Source organism: Athene cunicularia (genome assembly GCF_003259725.1).
Source record: "Athene cunicularia isolate RWA chromosome 5 unlocalized genomic scaffold, athCun1 chr5_part1, whole genome shotgun sequence".
Taxonomy (NCBI): Eukaryota; Metazoa; Chordata; class Aves; order Strigiformes; family Strigidae; genus Athene; species Athene cunicularia.
In genome coordinates, this window is record NW_020799101.1 from 13,249,373 (window position 1) to 13,268,532 (window position 19,160).

Below are 19,160 nucleotides of genomic sequence, written 5' to 3' on the forward strand. Positions count from 1 at the left end.
ACCTAAGAAGCAAATTGGCTGCATTATAAAAACTAAATGTACATTTCTTACCCCGGCCACAGAAGACACATTCAATTCAGGCCCCTAACACACAAAAAGCCTAATTTAAAGACAGAAAATAAACAGTATGGTAAACTGTACAATAACATTACAGTGAGGAACAAATGTGTCAGTTAAGCAGTGTAATTCCTTCAAAGATGAGGAATTCATTCCCCTAAAACCCTCTCCTCGCAGAGGGCACTCCTACCTGAGACAGCTGCCAGTTACAGAGTGCCTCTTGTGCAGCCCACAGCAGAGATTTTTTTATGTCAGGCTGACATCTGATGGCTTCAGCCTCCTGGAGCATGGGATTTACTGATTATTTCCCTCTTCTTAATAAAGGTGCAAGAAAACCTGGTAGCTCTACTTCTTTTATTTATTGCCCTAAAGTGTTCAAAACACTTCCTGAAAATTGTAGTACGATACAAGAGTGCATAGCAGTTTGCTTTCATTCTTCAAATACTAGATTTTTTCTGTTTCCCAGCATTTCTGCAAAGGGACAGTTTTGTCACAGGCTTAGATGGGCCAAAGATCAACCTCTTGGTTAAAGGTATTTGTCGTGGTTTGATCTCAGAGGGCAACTGAGCACCATGCAGACACTCCCTCCCTCCTTCCCCCATAGTGCTGGGAAGGAAGAAACCCAAAGATCCATGAAACTGAGATAAGGACAGGGAGGGATGACAGAACCCTTTAAAGCATGGGCAAAAAACAGACTCCTTAGGGAAAGAAAAAGGAATATAAAATTTAATACAGACACTAACAACAACAACATGTGACAGAATAGGACCATGAGAAGCATTACCACATTTTGAAAACTCCTTCCCCTATCCCTCCCTTCTTCTCAGGCCCAGCTTTGCCCCCAATATCTCTACCTCCTGTCCCCCCAGCAGCACAGGGGGCAGGGAATGGGGGGTGCAGTCAGTCCCACTGCTTCCTCCACCTCGGGTGGGAGGAACTTCTGGCATTCCTCCCCTGTTCCAGCGCAGTCCCCCTCTCACAGGAGACAGTCCTCCACAAACCAGCTCCGACATGAGTCACTCCGAGGGGTGTGTGGGTCACCCTGTGTGCTGCAGTCCTCCCAGCACTGAACTACAACAGCAGGGGCTTCTTCCCAGAGGGTCCCAGCCTTCTTTGGGCACAGCTATTTGAGTCAGCATGGGGCCCCCCACATGCCACAAATCGGCATCTGCTCCAGCAGTGACCTCCACGGATGGGAGGGGGTGGCCCTGCCATCTCACCATGGGATACAGGGGAGCGTCTGCTCACCTCCCACCCTTCCTCCTCCGGTCTTCCACTCACCTTGGTGTTTGTACAGATGTTCTCACAACTTCTCCTCACAACTCCCACAGCTCCTCCCGGCTTCCCCTTCTTAAAGATGCCATCACAGAGGCGCAGCTAACTGGCTCAGCCTTGGTGCAAAGGAGGGTCCGACTTGGAGCCGAGGGAGCTTCAAGAAACTTCTCACAGGGGCCACTGCTGTAGCCCCCTGCCCTGCTACCAATAAAAACCCCTGGCACTTACTCAAACCCAGGACAGTGTTGTAAGTAAATCCCTCACTGCATGCCTATGCTTTGGGATCCTGTAGACTACATGACTAATGGGGATTACCAATGCCAGCAAGACCTCTCTGCAATTGCACATGCATACGTGCCAAATGTTTAGTCCAGGGCCTGTGCATCCTTTGAAAATATCTGCTACCAAATCCTTCAAAACCCTCTAAGAGCAATTTCCAAAGTGCAGTTTGAGAAATACTACATAAATACAGCAGAGAGACTTTCACTTATAAACACCTTCAACCAGCCCAGAGGAGACTGCTTCCCCTGTAGCAGCTACAAGGATGTTCCAGCTGCCTGAGGATGCAGGGGAGTGCTGAGCACTTAGAGGTATCAGGCTTTTTGGAGCAAAAATCATGTCCACTGCACCTTCCAGTCTCTGGTTCCCCCTTCCCTCCACAGAGCTTTGCACAACAGCGAGGAGCCATACAAGAACTGTCTGTTCCAGGGATGACACATTGTTCAGAGCTGGGTCTCTGCTGTTAAGAGGACACTGCTTTGGCACACAGCATTCCAGCACAAGGGACTTGAAATGAAATCCCACAGTTGGGGGTCTCCTAGGAAGTCAGAAGTGGCAAGCGCATTATGCATTTCACACTCTGATGCCTTCTCATGTGAAGTGGTCCTCTGCAAGCAAGACTTTAGGACCTCCTGTTCTATAACAATCTAATAAAAAGAACATGTTTTTTACCTTTACAACATGTTACAGGGAGAAAGCAGAAGAGGTTCAAGCCTATCATCTATCAAAGATGTATTAAAGAGAAACCAAGCTTTATCATCGCACTGGTTTGCCATGCCGTAACACTAGAAAATGTTCCTAACCAGGACAAGGACCAACAAGCAGAGAAATAATAGAAGCAGAGGGAAAAAAATAGCAAGACAACACGGGGCAATTTAAAACAATTCATGAGATATTTGGCAGAAGTTATGTTTAAAAGCAGAAAGGTTTGTGTAGGAGCTTGTGAGGGCTAGACCTGCACAGTGACGTTGCATGGAAGCCTGTATTGGAATTCCTGCTGAGTCATCTATGACAGCAACTTCAGCATGGCTGGGATGGTGCCCCATGTGAACATAAAAATAAATCACCCAGATAACATAGTAACACTTCAAATGTACTTAATCGCCATTAATTTTTCTCACAGAGATTTAGTCGTACTTGCTCAAAGGGGAATGATTGTTGAATTTGAAATGTAAGCATTCAGAGAACAAATTAATGTCTAATTCTGAAGGCTAAAAATAAAAACAGAGCTATTAATTTCAGGAGTAAATGATGAGTCCTTACATTATGAAGAAAAATAACATCCCTCTAGAAAATATCTGAAGAGTCCATTGATATTTTTGCCATCATTTACTCAAATTACTGCCAAAATATTCCTCTGACAAGTTCTCTTATGGAAACTATTTTGTATTCCCTCATACAGTTACCACCTTCCAAGATCTCAGGTTCAGGAATAATTAATGCAATACTAATGATAATTTATTAAACTAGAGGAGTTTAGTGGAAAGTTAAGTACAGAGAGGCTTCCTAACTTGAATAAAAATGCTACCATCAGATCTCAGTGCAGAGTGTGAAGAATAAGATTTCTCTCAAAGATCTCCCTTGACAGATACCTAAGTAAAAGGCAGTTCAAAACACACTGAAAAGGTGAAAAGGTCAATTTTTAATTTTTTTTTTTTACTTCATTCCCCATGGGAATGTTTAAGCAAACTTTAAAATGCATGAAAAATGGGAGGGTAGAGAAAAGGGGAAGGAAAGAAAGTCATCTCAGGGCTACCTGCTATTTCTTCCTGCAGCAACATAATGTGAACAGAAGAGCAACAGAAGAGAAAATGACAAGGACCAGACCCACCAAACAGTCATATTGCAACAGGAGAGTAGTTTTCACCTGGTGGAACACCAGTTCCAAAGGCCACTTTACAAGTCAAGTATTTGTATGACCACATCCAAATTGGCACAAAGGATTATTTTATTAATGACCCATAAGTAAGTACTGGCCAAAATGCAAGCGTTTAAGACAAGGATTGTGTTTTGCCCAGGTCCTGGTAACATTTTTATTTTGTAAAAAAGGCTACATTTTTTTTTGTTATTCCAGTGTCATTTAGTTCATCTGCACCAAAGAGAGCATTCAACTTAATATAAGCAATTGCAAAAGAGGAGAAATTGTCGATTCCCACAGAGAAACCTTGTCAGACTTTGCGCTTGCAAACCTCTCTCTCTCTGAAGGGCATTCAAAATGGACCAAACAGCAAAAATCCCTAACGGTGAATAATTAATGTGGTAGTTCACCTAGTAGGTTGAAAAACAATGAAAACATTATGTATACATCATTAATAAAAAGATTATTAAAAATTGCACTTCTGAAGTAGAGACCAGAGGTCCAAATGTAAATTATATCAGATGCTGGAATCCCAAGAGCACTGTCTTTATTTCAATAATGATACAATGTCTCCACTGCCTTCTCTGTAAAACTCTCCAAATGCCAGTTACCCAAGGAATTACACAGCTTCTCAGGTGAATTTTGCAATTTACCCGGTGTTGAAGCAGCCATGACCAGACTGCTACAGCAGTGTCAGAGTTTACTAATTGCAAACTAATGTGCTGCAGGCTTGTCCTGCAAGCACAGCCACAAACCTACCGCAAATTTCTCTTTTATAGACAGAGGTGCAGTATGGGCCAAAGAAAACTCTGGGCTCTGGCCAGCATGGCAATGCAGCCTGAGCAAGCAACAACACCAGCTGAGAGGCAGATTTATTAGCTAGAGGCTTTCACCAGTCTACTGCAGCTCCACAGCTCTAGCAAGGTCACAGCATGAGTGCAGGAAGGTTTGTCCATCTGAAGAGGACTGTGGTTACCCCTAGCCACAGTAGCTCAGGTGGCTCTGCACTCCCGCCAGCAGGCAGTGCTCAGCTGGCACACACTTCCCCAGCTTCAGAGTGCACAGGCCCAGCCTGCTCAAGCTTTCCCCACAGTCACCCTCTTGGCCAAGGGCACAACAGGTCTTTCACCAGCAGACACTTTGTGAAAGCTGAAGGTTTTCCCAGAACTAGACCATCCTGCTGGTATTTGCCCTCACTTTCACAGCCAGGCCCGCTCCTTTCCCTCATACAGCCATGCTGCGGACACTTGCGTGCACAGTACTGAACTCTTCACACCTCCTTCTCATGTTCTGCGATTAGCCCCATCCATTCTTCTCTGCTCTCATCTCACCTTTCTCTTCTTCTCTTGTGCTATTTTTCACCAGACACTGCTGTTCCTCCTTCAAGTACATTCTCCCTTCTTCTAATCTCCTATTCTGCAAAGCCTTCACAGTTTGTGCTTCTCACTACGTGCTGCCACCCCTCCCTCCCGCTCCAGGTGGGCGTCTCTGAAGGAAGTCATGCACATGCTCAATGTAAGTGCTACATAAAAGTATTGCAGAATTGAGTCTTGGACTATAGGATTGGGGGGGCTTGGTATTAGTCTTTGTTTTGTGACCTGTGATATAAAAATGGTGCCCGATTTAAAAAAAAAAAAAAAAAAAAAAAAAAAATCTGGATATATTCAGATCTGTACATACCACATATTCTATGGAGAGCATGCAATGACTCAGATATCTTTTTACATTAGGATGTGATTCACATGAGTACTCACCAACACCCATTTAGTTTCTGAGGCATTAAAAATTAGGAGAACCCAAACTGAAGAGAGTTTGAGTTTAGCACCAGTGAACTGAACAGAGATGTTACTTCCCTCATACTTGTAGAAGGAACCCCACGTCTTTCTGCCTCACGAGTATTAAAATCTCCTATGATTTTTTTCAAAAAAATCTCATATGTTTGATGTTTGAGAAAAGCAAAGATCTGTAGATGAGTTTTTGGATGTATTTAAGATTTCACTTCATTGCTTTTGCCCAGGTTCAGAGGACACATATCTGGTCAAAATATTATCTGTTTGAGGTTGCAACAAAGAAACATTAGTCCATGTCTTGTCTACAGTTCACAGATTGCATGTTTTATATTAACAGTATAATAAGCATTTTTATTTTTATACTACAAAGAGTACATGATTTGAAAAGGTTTCTGCATTTCAAGTAATTGTATGTATTAAAACAAATAGCAAAGATGTGAAAATTAACCATTGAGACTGGCTGGGGCTAATGGATCTTTTATCTTTACTTATAAGAAATTCTCTTCAGAAACAAGAAGAGCTTGCCTGAGCAAGGATAAATTAAGCAAGAAAAGGGAAAGAAAGAATCAAAATAACTCATATGCTTTATAAGGTATGACATTCTTTAGCTAATATTCAACTTAAATCGCTTCCTAGGCACCATGAGGTGGAAGGGCTCTGGATTTTACTTATTTAATGGCAAGGTAACGAAGGAGGTGGTTATACACTAAAACATGAAAAATAACACAGTTCATGTGTGAAGATATATCTAGATGATACTCTGAGGCAATTCTTTGCTACTTCCTTATAAGAGAGTGGTAACAAACTGAACACAAGAAAATTGCTTTCTCAAGGTAACCTGGTCTGTACCAGGGATGGTACACTTATGCATAACTTGTTACAGAAATTGGTCTTTTAAGGACACACTTCAAACAATTTGTTATTATAAATCTTACTCAAAGCTAGGAATGATACCTGAGTTTTGTGGCTCAGATGATGGAGACAAATACATCTCTGTGAAGCTGTCTGGACTGTAACTTCAGGTGTTTTCAACCTTGGCGAACTTCAGCCTCCTCCAAGGAGTTCCTGCAAGAGTTTTTAGGTTGATTTTAAGAGACGCTTATCCAAAATGGTGAAACTGTAGTGAGAATTACATCTGGGTGAAGCTTTATAATTTATGTGCAATATCTAAGTACTTTCTGGTACACTTCTAAATAAACTTGTGGAGAATAATATCCCGGGACTGGGAAAGGGAGATGAATAAGCTAAATTCCTTTAAACCTCCACCTAAAGGCAGCAAAAGGAGCCCTACTCCCACCTGGAGATCCACCATTCCCATTACAGACCAGGCTGCTCTGTCCCAACTAAAGAGTCATTCTACACACGTGGCAGAATTCATTAAGCTCTGCACAGGGACCAGCTTGTCTTACTACCATTGGAGATCAAGTGCTCCTAAAATTGCTTTCTTTTCCCTTCATAAATTAATTTCCTGCATTTCCACTCTCTGAAGCATGAAGACAACAGATGTATGACCACTTTGCACAGAGTGGTGAGTCATGAAGAGATAGGTGAGAAAGATATCAAAGGGGAAAGTGCAAAGATTCTTTGAAACTCCTGAGGCTGCATTTACATTAGCAAGTAGTAAGGCCCAACAAGAGTAAATTTGTAGAGTTTGTCTCAGTTCTGAAAATGCAGTATCTAAACTACATGCATTGGGGTGTGGGGTGTGTGTGTAGGAGATATTCTGAGCTATCTCCAGTCTAGTCCCACCAGCTGGGACATGTTAAATATTCTCTTGGAGCATATCTCCTCATTTAGGTGCATTTGAAAGAAATGCAGTTTGTGCACTCTGTGAACCAAAGCATTGTAAGAGGCAATAACTGGGAGATTTTTTTATTATTTTTTCCCAAAATGTGCACTCCTGTCAATCTGAAGCACTAATGTAGGCACAACTTGCAGGAGCAGCTATAATAGAAAGGATCTGCAAGACAGTAAAGCAGTAATCAAAGGTAGAAAGAGAAATGGACAGAAGAGAGGCTAAGAAGGAAGGGAGAATCTCCAAAATAAGCCTCATTAAAACTGGAAAACAGAGAAAAGCAAGAACAGAGTGCAAAGTGCTCTCGGATTTCTGGCTACCTTTCTAATGACAGCTGTAATGAAAGCCTGAAAACCACAAGTCAGAGCACAGCCAAATGAAATTTATTGAAGATGAATTTAAATGAAGAGGACAAGTTGCTGAAGCAAGGACAGAAAAGCTGAAAATTAAATGGTGAGGATGTGAGCCACGGCTAGGAGGAGCTGGGATTAAGAGGACAAGATGAAGGTTAACCAAAGAAAGCAGAGCAAATATTTTCAGTTGAATTCAGTCCAAACCCATTTATCAGGAAAATGGGAAATTTGAGATCACATGATTTTTTGATCTTCCTGGTTTGTTCCCTTCTGCCATAGTCTTGTAGCTTTACATTTGCCTGTTCCCTACGGAAAGAGTCATCCCATTGTAATACCATACCTTATTTTTGTGATTAGACCTATAGTTGAAATACAGAGTGACTCACCAACAGTATTTCAGCTGAGTGAACACAACGATTCTAATAACTGTCTGCTAATTAGCAGGTTTTTGAGATAAAGACAGTTGAATAGCTTGCATCCTCTGGCACCCCAAATTAATAATGCTCCAGTAGCAAATAATAAAGTGGTAGAGATTGGCATTATTACTTTTTGGTACAGTACAAAACAGAGTAAAGTGAATCTGGCTTGCTTATCTATGCAGCCTAAACCATTTCAAAATGCTGAAGATCTCTGCCTTGGCTCTAATATATGATGCCCTAGAGAACTCTATATAAAGCTAGAACTGCTGCTAAAGCAAGATTAAAAAATTTCTAGATTACACTTTTATGAATAAAATTAATTAACCAACAATTCAGAACATTCTAAAAGCTTCATCTGACCATAACAGTCCTTGTTTGCAGCCCAAACATTATTTGGTAATTGCAGAATGATGGAGCAACGTGGATATTTTTTGATTACAGTTCATTACATAAGATTACAAAGAAGAATTTGTCTTTGAATCATAATGAAAACTTAATTGACACCACTATTCTAAAATATTTCCAATGATTAAATTTCAGTCTGTGTCTTAATCAGTTTTATATTAGAAAGAGATTTTAACAAGATAATGCTGTGAACACAATTTCATTGCATTACAAAACAATTGGCTGGATCTCGTAAGTAATTAAAACTCCAGCCATCTTAGAAATCTGACACAAATGCAGTTCTAATTTTAATGTTCTTTAAGATTATACACTTTCAAGTTTCTTTTATTTTTCTCTACTATCTTTAATCAAATTTAAGCTTTTTCTTCCACCCGCCTCTGAACAGTCTAAGATCTACACTTGCAAAATAATTTCAGGAGGGACAAATGCAAGACACCAGAAGCCACCTCAGGACATAAGTTAAGCAACAACATGGGTAATATTACAAAATGCAGTTATTTTTCTACGCAGCATGTGCAATGATTCCTGAAGACTCCTCTCTTGGACCTTCCAATCTATTCAGAGGTGCTCTCAGCTGAGGCTGAACAGGCTGAGAATGCATTCAGATATAGAGCAGCCTTCATATAAGATAGGGCCTCATCCAAGAAGGTATTTCTACCATGACCTCACACTGATTTCAGAGGCCTTTCTCAACAGTGTGTTTAATAAAATAACAGACAGATAATCTCTTCTGGAAATAATAGGATGCATTGCACGACTACAGTGCTGCCCATCCTTCAGACAGACACAACCGGTTGCCAGAGGTTTTAAAGTGGCAATAGCACATTTTGAACTTGGAGGGAGAGACACAGAGCCACCCTCTGAGAAAATGCCATGCAGTTTGATTCAGCCTGCCTGGTGATAGGCTACTACTTTACTTTCAGCTGAACTCCTGATATTTATGAAGATCCCACAGTTTGAATTAGAAGTAACTCATCAAATCATCAAATCAGTTGAGGGTCCAGGTAGCTTGTATGCTAAAGGCACAGTCAAGAGAAGTGCAAAATTCAGGCTCCCACCAAACAGGTATATGCCGAACAAGGAAGTAAGAAATTAAGAACAGTCTGGAGAGGGGGAAAAAAAAAAAAAAAAAGTTACTTGTGCTACATTGCATGGTTCACTAAAATTTAATGCCCTTTGTTAAAACCTGTCAGAACTGTTGATAAGATGATTGAAACCACACAGCCACAATATCTTGATCCAACGTCCAAACAATATAAAAACAATATAACCATGGATCCACAGTCTTGGTACAGGCTTATTTCTTACTACAAGCTATATGGAACACAAACTAAAAAACAATGGAGTACTTTAGTTAATTAAAATCGTCCATTTGCATCAGCGTTCTGAAGAATTTTCTCTGAAAAAGCTGTTTTAACTGAGGATGTGAAAACTAGATAAAAACCCTTTGTATCTATGCCAATAAGAAAAAAATAAAAGAACAAACAGATGCTACAGAGGACAATTGATATTAGACATGATTTCTGGATTGCATGACAGAGACAATTTACTCTACAAAATTATCCCGTGTATGCTAAAATACCTTTATAGACTAATCAGACCAAACAGAAGCCAAGCTTATAGCACTCACTGCAAGGTAGCACATATTTATATGGAGTCAAGGCTGGGAATATCTATGGTTTAGATATAAATATATTTTTTCAGTGACACACAGAGAGGTATAAAATTAATAATAACTTCTAGAAACAAGCAATACAGGTTCAGGGAATGCAAATTTAAAATACATTTACAAGCAATCTGTGCATATGTCAATACAGAGTTCTGGCTTAATGAATTTTCTATTTGCTGCAGAATAGCCCAGCTCTTTGTCTGAATGTCAAAGAATATCCCCTACACTGAAAAGCATGATGGCAATTTTCTGTGTCTAAGTGAGATCAAGAAGTATGGAGAAATGCATGCATGTCCACAATAAATTAGGGTAGTATATTAACTGTTTTCCCCCCAAGTATCAATTCCATGATTGTCTTCAGTACTAACTTGTCAAGAATAACAGGAGTAAAATAGTAACATACAGACACCATGTATGAAAAAATGTTTATTTTTTTCACCAAAAATATTTACACATAGTATTCCTTTCCTTATGTACAGTCATAAATGTAAGTTTAAAACCGAAGTTTAAACACCAGGATTTCAACACAAATTTATTAACTTCAAAATTAGCTTCAAGTTATCTGGCATACCTTTCCCTGAAACTCTCAAAAGCTAGTAACAGCCAATCATTTCCAAAAGAAGTAGTCCCACCTGCCCTGCAATATTCCCCTTTCTTGTGCGTAGGAGCTGTTTTGCCTTGAACTACACTTGTTTGTCTAAGCCTTCAGTGGCTATGTTAGGGAGCTGAAAGAGTGAAAAATAGTATAAAGTAGTGGGAAAAAAAAAAAAAAAATCGCAGGAAGACAAAATAGGCATTAATTGATCTGAACATCATCCTCTGTTAAATAATATGTCCCCTCCAACTTTTGGTGAGGACGAGACGAAACGTTGCACCAGGGAGGTTTAGATTGGATGTTAGGAAAAATTTCTTCACCAAAAAGACTGTCAAGCATTGGAACAGGGTGCCCGGAGAAGCAGTTGAGTCACCTTCCCTGGAGGATGGCACTTAGAGACATGGTTTAGTGGTGGACTTGGCAGTGTTGTGTTTATATTTGGACTCAACAATCTTAAAGGTCTTTTCCAACTTAAATGATTCTGTGATTCTATGCTAAAACCTGATTCAAGACATCTGCATTGAAAAGCTACATAAAAAGAACAATTATTTTCTTAAATGTAGTTACTTGAACCAGGGTGGGGCTGGATGAGCACCAGAAGATTGAAACAAAAGGGGCAAAAATTTGTCACCAGGGCTCAGGGAGGGAGTAAGACCACTTCTTTGCTCAGCAGTTAATCACAAAACCATTTTAACTCCATTATGATAGCACAGACTTAAAGGTCATAGAAGAAAAGACAACAGTCTCTCCTGCTTACAACACATCACAACAGAATTTCACATTGCATACCATGGTTTATTTCCTACACCTTTGACAGACTAACAGGAGACATCCTAAAAACTAACTCTGCTTGTTATTGCCAGATCTTGATTTCTCCAGCCCAATCACATGTTGCAAGGAGCGAAGGCAAGACTGGGTGAAATATTGCACTCACACAAGCTTCTTTATGTGCAGACAAAGTGCGAATAATCCTAGCAGTATGATAGTTGTAGAAAAACACTTTGCCATCTGAACTTCCTGTCACCAAAAGTGTTCCATCTGGAGAAAATTCACAGCCCACTGCAAATCCTTCCACCTGTGAAAATCAGTAACAGTGTAACTCCTGATGATGATTAGAACAGTTCATTGTAATATACTGAAAATGAATATAGTATGAAAAAATAATTTTATCTTTAAATAAATATACACTAAGGACTTCTCCAGGTGTTTATTAACGCACAGCTATAACACAAACTTATTTAATCAAGCTATTAAGTATTCATAAATTCTTCTAATAGCTATTTTCTTCAGAGTGCATATGATTCAAAATAGACTGGCACATGGGAAAGCAAATGAAGCTAATTAGTATCTATCACTGATTTATAATCAAACACTATTAGCAGACACATTAAAAAGCGCAGGTACTTAGCTATCTATCTTCCTTTCTGACTTGGATACTAAGTTCTCAGTGAAGAAGGATACCTTATGTCCTTCGTATCTTTTCTTTTTGTTGATTCGGTAAGGTCGCTGGGTAGAAAACAAAGCCATGTAGTTCCCGTTCGTCTGAGCAACAAACATAGACTCTTTTGGGTGCAGAGTCAGGCTTGGGCAAGTGTAACGCTCCTGAAAATAATTTTAAAGAAAGTTTTCTTGTATGAAAAAAAGGATTTGTTCAAATGACTCAGGTTAGCTATTGACATATTTGAAAGACCATAGAGGGCAAGGTATACATAAGCCATCTTCATAGTATATATTATATAAAGATACTTAACTCGTTACAATCCACTGAAAGCCTTACACCAAGAGAAATATCAAATCAAATCTCTGCTTTAATTTCCTAGATACTGACCAAAGTCCCATCTCCCTCTGAACCATAATTATATTGCAGAACAGCTGCAGAAAGGTAACTCCAACCTGATGCTACTCAAGTCATCCTCTTCCTGCTCAAGGAAAACTGAAGTTTGAATGTGAAGTGAATCCTCTTATCCCTTCCTCCACAGCCATACTGTGCCTTCCATGCTACCTTTTAGGAGCTCTCAAAATCCTTCATTCTCTCAGTTCTGGCCACACTGACAGGAATAGAAATCATGCCATTTAAACAGACACAATTCCCCACCCCACTATTATAAAAAATATAATTTTTTAACAAGGGATCATTGTTAGCCTACTAAACCAGAAGTTCGTTATGACAGTGATTTGCCAAGTAGACTGCTGTGGGCTGTAAGTTCATAAATATCTACAAAAATTAGTAACACTTATCTTTACTCTAGTGTTCCTATTTAAGGCTGAATTAAAATTACTTTCAAAACTCTGTAGTGACTGCATCAGAAATCAATGGCTCTCACAAGGTTTCACCAGGTCCAAACCTTGGGTTTCATCCTAACCTAAAGACACAGTGCTGAATTTTGATGTCATGAATACAAATTAAGAGATCTTTGGCTGTAGGATGCATCTGCATGTGAAGGACACCAGACTGACAGTGTGGTTTAGAAGTGATGAACTGGGAAGGAAGTTCTGGGTATTGGTGCGGAAGCCAAAACAGGGTTATACAGCATGGCTGGTTAGGAGTGGGCTCTGTGGCAAATCACTGCCTGCTTCTGGGTCTAACAGAGAAACTGAGTCTAACAATAAGAGATCAGAAAGCACAACACAATCTGCAGGAGCACTGTGCTGTTGTGTTGGGTATACTGTAGCAATGGGTTATTTTAGAGCTCTTAAACTATTCATTTGTTAATGCAAACAAGCAATAGATCAAGTCCTGTTAGGATCTAATCTGGAGAGCTCAGGGGGTTCTCTCCCACCTTGAAGGGTTCAAAGGTGAAATTCAGAAAATTGAAGCAGAGTTTCCAAAACCATCACCAAGTTTTGTTTATTCACAGTGCAGAAAAGGGGGAAAACAGTCCATTTCAGAGATACTGCAGTTGTGAGAATGTAAGCAGCGGGACGGGGTTAGTTGGTTGTTTGGCAAGGGATAAAGAGAAGCTGTTTGGTGTTTACTCCTTGATACTGAATGTGACTAGCCTGTACTTTAGATATTCACAGTTTGTTGGGTTTCTTTCCTATTGCCTGTCCAAGATGTTGATAGATCCAGTACTGGATAAAGACATAACTGGAAATTAAAAACAAAAACTCATTAGATCATCATGTACATGTCCTTGTCAGTAGAGAACTGTTCATTTCAGCCAAAAAGCATGTATATACACAGAATATTAGACTTGGGTTTTCAAAAAAAAGACCCAGGGAGTTGGAATTATCTATTAACTTCCCTGATAATCTTGTTTGAAGCTCTCAGCCTTTCTAGACAATTTAGTCTATTAAATATCTTGCCTGGATAGATTACTGAGAAAAACACTGAACCTGCACTGATAGAAGTAAATTTTGCCCCTGTGATTATGCTGTACTAGGTATCTATATGCATGTATCAGGTTGCTGTTACTATGTGAATATTAAACAAAATTTGTCAATAGCCCTCATTGCAGCTGATGAAAAATGTAAGAAAAAGTGTGAGAAAAGAAACGTAGCACTATAGCAACTACTGCCATGCACCATTGGCAAGCTAGAATGACACTGCAGTGGCCTTGCCTAAATATAGCTTAGATGTCCGTGCACAAGCACTGAAATGTAAATATTTTTAACACAAGGGGACCTATCAGACTTCAAGGTCATTTTTTAAGAATAAGTAGGTGTTTTTAAAATATAAAAATAAAGAAAGCCCTCAGCTTACAATAAGAGCATTTTTATACATCACACAATGGTCTTACAGAAAATCAAAACCTTTTTTTTTTTTTTTTTTTAACAATGCTAACAAACATGAAATGCTAAATCATGACCCAAACAATACTAATTGTTAATCTTACATGAAAAATCTGATTGGAGATTTTCGCAGCACTTTGAAAGTCCCAAGCAATAATGGTACGATCAGCTGAGTCCCGGCTTACTGCATCTGTGCTTGTAAGAAATTCTCTTCCTTCGGGGAGAAAAAGTATATCCAATGTCTGTTGTACTGCAGCTTTGTACACTCTTAACAGCTAGTGGATAAAAAAAGTTTGTTATTTTTTGACAGGTTAAAAGAACATGATAACCTTTGTATTAAGAACTCTCTTTGCATTAAGAACTATCTCCAACAAATTATATATTATTTTAAAATGTGGAAAAGTAACTAATTTTTTATATATTGTTAAAGCATGTAAAGAGTACACACACAGGAAAATTATATGAGATAAAGGAAAGCATGAATTTGTACAATTCATATATTTATATATAGATAAGATTCTGTTATAAATTCCCAAGGAATTAAGAGTTAGATCCAGAAAGAGCTTTAGACAACACAATGTTGTGGTGCTTGGTCTACATAAACTCCCTTCTATTTTATGAACTCTTCTGGATTCCCTAGAAGAGGCAGGGAATCTTTGGCAGCAGGCTGGCCAACTTGGGTGAGGCAGGCTTTAAACTGAAGGACTTAGGGGACAGGGTCCAAAGTGGCAATGCTATGCCATTGCAACCAACTGGGGAATAAGCCAGGTCAACCAGAGCAGCAACAAATGTTTCTTAGCTGTCTCCCAAGATGAGAATCTGAAGAGCAACCATCGCAAGTGTATGTGTATGTGCACCAAAGCATGCAGCCTGGGGAACAAACAGGAGGAACTGGAGCCCCGTGCCCAGTCAGGAAGTTATGATATCATAGAAAAAACTGGGGACAACTCACATGACTGAAAGATCACGATGGATGGCTATAGGCTGTTCTGTAAAGACAGGCAGCGAAGAAGAGATGGTAGAGTCACACTCTATGTTAAAAAGAACCTTGAATGTATAGAACTCAGCTACAGCAGTTGTGGAAGCTCTATTGAATGCCTATGGGTCAAGATCAGAGGGGTCATCTCCAAGGGGGAATCTTACAGTAGGCATCTGCTACTGACCCCCAAACCAAGACAATAAGGAAAAAAAAAAAGCAGTATTTATGACACTTAAGCAAGCTTCAGGTCAACAGAACTTGGTTCTTATGGGTGACTTCAACTACCCAGATATTTGTTGGAAGAACAATAGAGCAAATGATGTGATGATACCAAACTGAGTGGGGAACATTTCAGAAGGGTAAGCCACTCTGCAGGAAGACATGGAGAGGCTGGAAGAGAGTGCTAGCAAGAACCTTATGAAGTTCAACAATGACAAATGTAAGGTCTTGCACCTAGGAAAACATAATCCAGAAGTGCAGCACCGGCTGGGATCTACCCAGCTGGGGAGAAGCTCTGTGCAAAGGGACCTGAGGGTCCTGGTAGACAAGAAGCTCAATATGAATGGTGTGCTGCTGCAGCAAAGAGGGGAGACCTTATCACCATGTTCCAGTATTTGAAAGGGTGGCTACAAAGAAGATGGAGACTCCCTTTTTACAAGCAGTCACATAGAAAAGACGAGGAGTAATGGGTACAAGTTACTCCTGGGGACATTCTGATTGGACACAGGAGGAAAATTTTCCACAATAAGAACAATCAGCCATTGGAATAATCTCCCCAGGGAAGTGGTGGATTCCCCAACATTGGACACTTCTAAGATTCAGCTGGACAAGGTGCTGAGCCATCATGCCTAGACCATGCTTTTGTGAAGAAAGGTTGGACCAGAAGATCCTTGAGGTCTCTTCCAACCTCATATTCCATGATTCTATGATTGAACTTGGAGCACTCTGAGGATCTCTCCTTCCTCCCTCCAGGAAACTTCAGAAGTGTAAGTTTTTGGTCTTTTTGTTCTCAAAACCTTCAGCTAGTTATAGAGCCAGGGAAAGGAAAGTAATTAGGTTAGTAGGGATTTGGAACTTACAGGTAATGAAAAGGACACAGCAAGAAGTGAATATTCTTGTTGATCGTTCAGGACTTAACAGATCACTGTTTATGACTGGGGATGTGTAAACTTGATGACTCAAGGCTCTCCCAGTCACATGCTGCTATGTGTCGTTGCTTAACTTGCAAGTGGTGAGACCACAGCGTCAGGACGTTACAGCAAGAAAGCAAAGCTTGCATGCTCAGTCAGAAACTGCCTACAAGGTCAACATGGACACACTCAGCAGAAGGGTACACTATTCATCCTGCAGAAGATACTTCAATCCCATTAAGGACTTGGTCTGACACCATCTCCTGGAAAAAGAAACCCAAGCAGTTCGCTTTTTTAAAGTGCAGCCAGAGAGGGAAAGATGGAAGTGACAGGAGCGCTGCTGTCAAACGGTGCTTTAAGGACTCAGCCAGGATCCTGCCTTGGTCTATGGGGATTCAGTCCCACACCTCCCACCTCATATGACTGTCCTGGCAAGAGGCAGTCTCTGCTGTTTCTGCTGAAGCAGAGGCTTTTTCTGTCACTCTGTTGAAAATGCAGGGCAGCAGGGAAAGAAAGGGTTGTCAATAATGTGGCTCAACCACTAGTTCCCATCATGTAATTAATGCATATAAACAATCTCTAAAGAAGTTTGTGATGTAAAAGGAAATAACAAAGTTCTCAAATCATCCCAAATCAAAAGCACCCAAGTTCTCAAATCTAGATAGATCCTCTTTCAGGACTTATACCAAAGTGGGTTTGATCCATGCAGAAATAGGTCCTCAGCTACAGGACTCTGAATATTTGAACAGCCTGTGAGCTGGATCTTAAAGAGAGATTTTCAACCATTCTAAGCAATATACGAACAATTTCAACATCCTTTCTTTCCACCTTTTTTTCATTAAATTCTGCATCTATGTTATCTACTTTGAATTTTGCAAAACAATACTTTTGCTTTCTTTTTCTCTGATTTGCCTCCAGTGAAGAGAAACATCAAAGCAAGTGGCCAGATTAAAGCAATCTATCTCTCCGAATATGGTGATACTTAAAACTAGAACACTAGAAGACTCCTAATTATTAATATCCAAATATCTCTCTCTCTCTAAGATTACTAAAACAGCAGCCCGCACTTCCAACAGGGTGTTCAGAGGTTGGTCCTTCTTCCAACATCACTAGAAAAACCAACAGAGGAGAGAGTGCTTGAAGTATTACACTGAAACGGTTCCCAACTTTGTGAGGCATTTCAGTGCCTACCTTATACCCCTAACAACACATGACTACTGACTTTCAGAGTCCAAACATTTTACAGATACTGTAAACATATACATTTAAAAAAATTTTCAGGTGTCACATATCCTGGATTATACCTCTGTTTTATACTTTAACCAACAAAAATAATTTCAAATATCAAACACAACATGAAAACTTCTTGATTTCTTGCCTCAAATTCAAAAATCTATGACTATTTGGAAATGTTCAGAACTCCCTGATCCTGCTTTAGGGTAGCGATATACTAGATGACCTCCTGAGGTCCCTTCCAGCTCTGCTTCCTGTGATCTCAGCATGTAGAAGGATGGCAGCAGCAGCTGCTCCAATTGCTTTTCACAGGCTCTGAGAAATGTACAGTTTAGAAACACGATGTTTGCATTCAGTGAAGAACCTCAGTCATGCAAGCACCCTATACACCCTGTAATAACATCAACAAGATGTAAACCTGCAGACTCAAAACTGGCACACTTTTCAGCAATCTGCCTGCATTTTTAAGATAGTGACTATACAAATGTTTTCCTTGCTCTCATCAGATTTTTCAGCCTAGGAATCTGCATAATATACAAAGCAATTAAACTTTGTAAAGCCAAAAAGTAATATTTGCATATTTATAGCCTCCACTTTCTCTATGGAGAAATCACCATGCATAGCTAGTTCTTCACAGAGTTATAAAAGGAAGTCCATAGTTCATTAGTAAAGTAGAAAATTAAGCTATTTTGTAGGAGCAAAAATTTAAAAAAAAAAAAAAACCAAAACCACAACAAAAAAACACAAACTAAAAAAATCCCCACAAAATATAATAGCTTCCTGGAATAAGAAATGGAAAACCTTACAGAAACTTGACAGCTGTATGAACTGTAGAACTGAAATAAAGTTATATTGAGAGGAATGGACACAAAAGGCTCTACCACCCCAACAAACTGAAGGAGGCAGCTTCACAAATCAGCAGGCACCTTCACAAAAGTGACAAGTCCCAACTGGGACTGGAAAGTCAGCAGAACGTGGAGCAGCACAAACATGGAGAAACAGAGACAGGGAGGCAGAAACAAAGGTTGATTTGTGCTGGGAAATGAAGAATAATATAGAGCAATAAATGGTAATAAAGTCCCAAATGGTGATTCACAGTAGTAATTCTTTAATATTTGCTTATTTTAAAGATGAAAAATTCAGGCATACCATTTGGGTCTCTGTCTTCTAAAAAACCCCTTGTGAAATGTATGTAGTTATGTATTCATACATACACTGTGTTCAGCACTGTTAAGGGGTTAGGGTTTTGGTTTGGGACTTGTTTTTAACAGTTTTTGGAGCAACAGTCATCTCTCAGTAAGGAAAAAGACGAGATTGTGAAGTTCGTAACGCACAGATACTTTTAATTTTTGCTGAAATCCTGTTGGGCTCCTACAAAAACTGCCACTATCAATTTAAACATTTTCACTGCTAATCATTATATTTGCTTGTCTGTTAATAGGACATCTAACCAAATTACCTATGTATCTTAGCTCTGCAACAGGAAAATGTCTAAAAATTAGTACAAAAGACCATCTTCTGTATGTTCTATACAAACCTTAGAAAAACTATGCTGTTTAATCTTCAAATTACATAGTAAGAACTGACTCAG

At 39.7% G+C, this 19,160-nt stretch overlaps 1 protein-coding gene across 5 annotated transcripts in view; it reads right to left on the minus strand.

Annotated features, from left to right (window-relative positions):
• WDR25 (WD repeat domain 25) overlaps positions 1–19,160 on the minus strand; it is a 90,276-nt gene that overhangs the window by 10,831 nt on the left and 60,285 nt on the right. For 4 of the 5 annotated variants that reach the window (XM_026849500.1, XM_026849499.1, XM_026849497.1 and 1 more), the window contains 3 exons: positions 14,332–14,502; positions 11,957–12,097; positions 10,318–11,570 (listed from right to left, as the gene is read on the minus strand). In XM_026849500.1, coding sequence (XP_026705301.1) covers positions 11,349–11,570; positions 11,957–12,097; positions 14,332–14,502 — 534 coding nt within the window. In that variant the 3' untranslated portion in view covers positions 10,318–11,348. Of the gene's footprint in view, positions 1–10,317; positions 11,571–11,956; positions 12,098–14,331; positions 14,503–19,160 lie in introns of those variants that run through there. The other variant, XM_026849501.1, reaches the window with a different exon arrangement.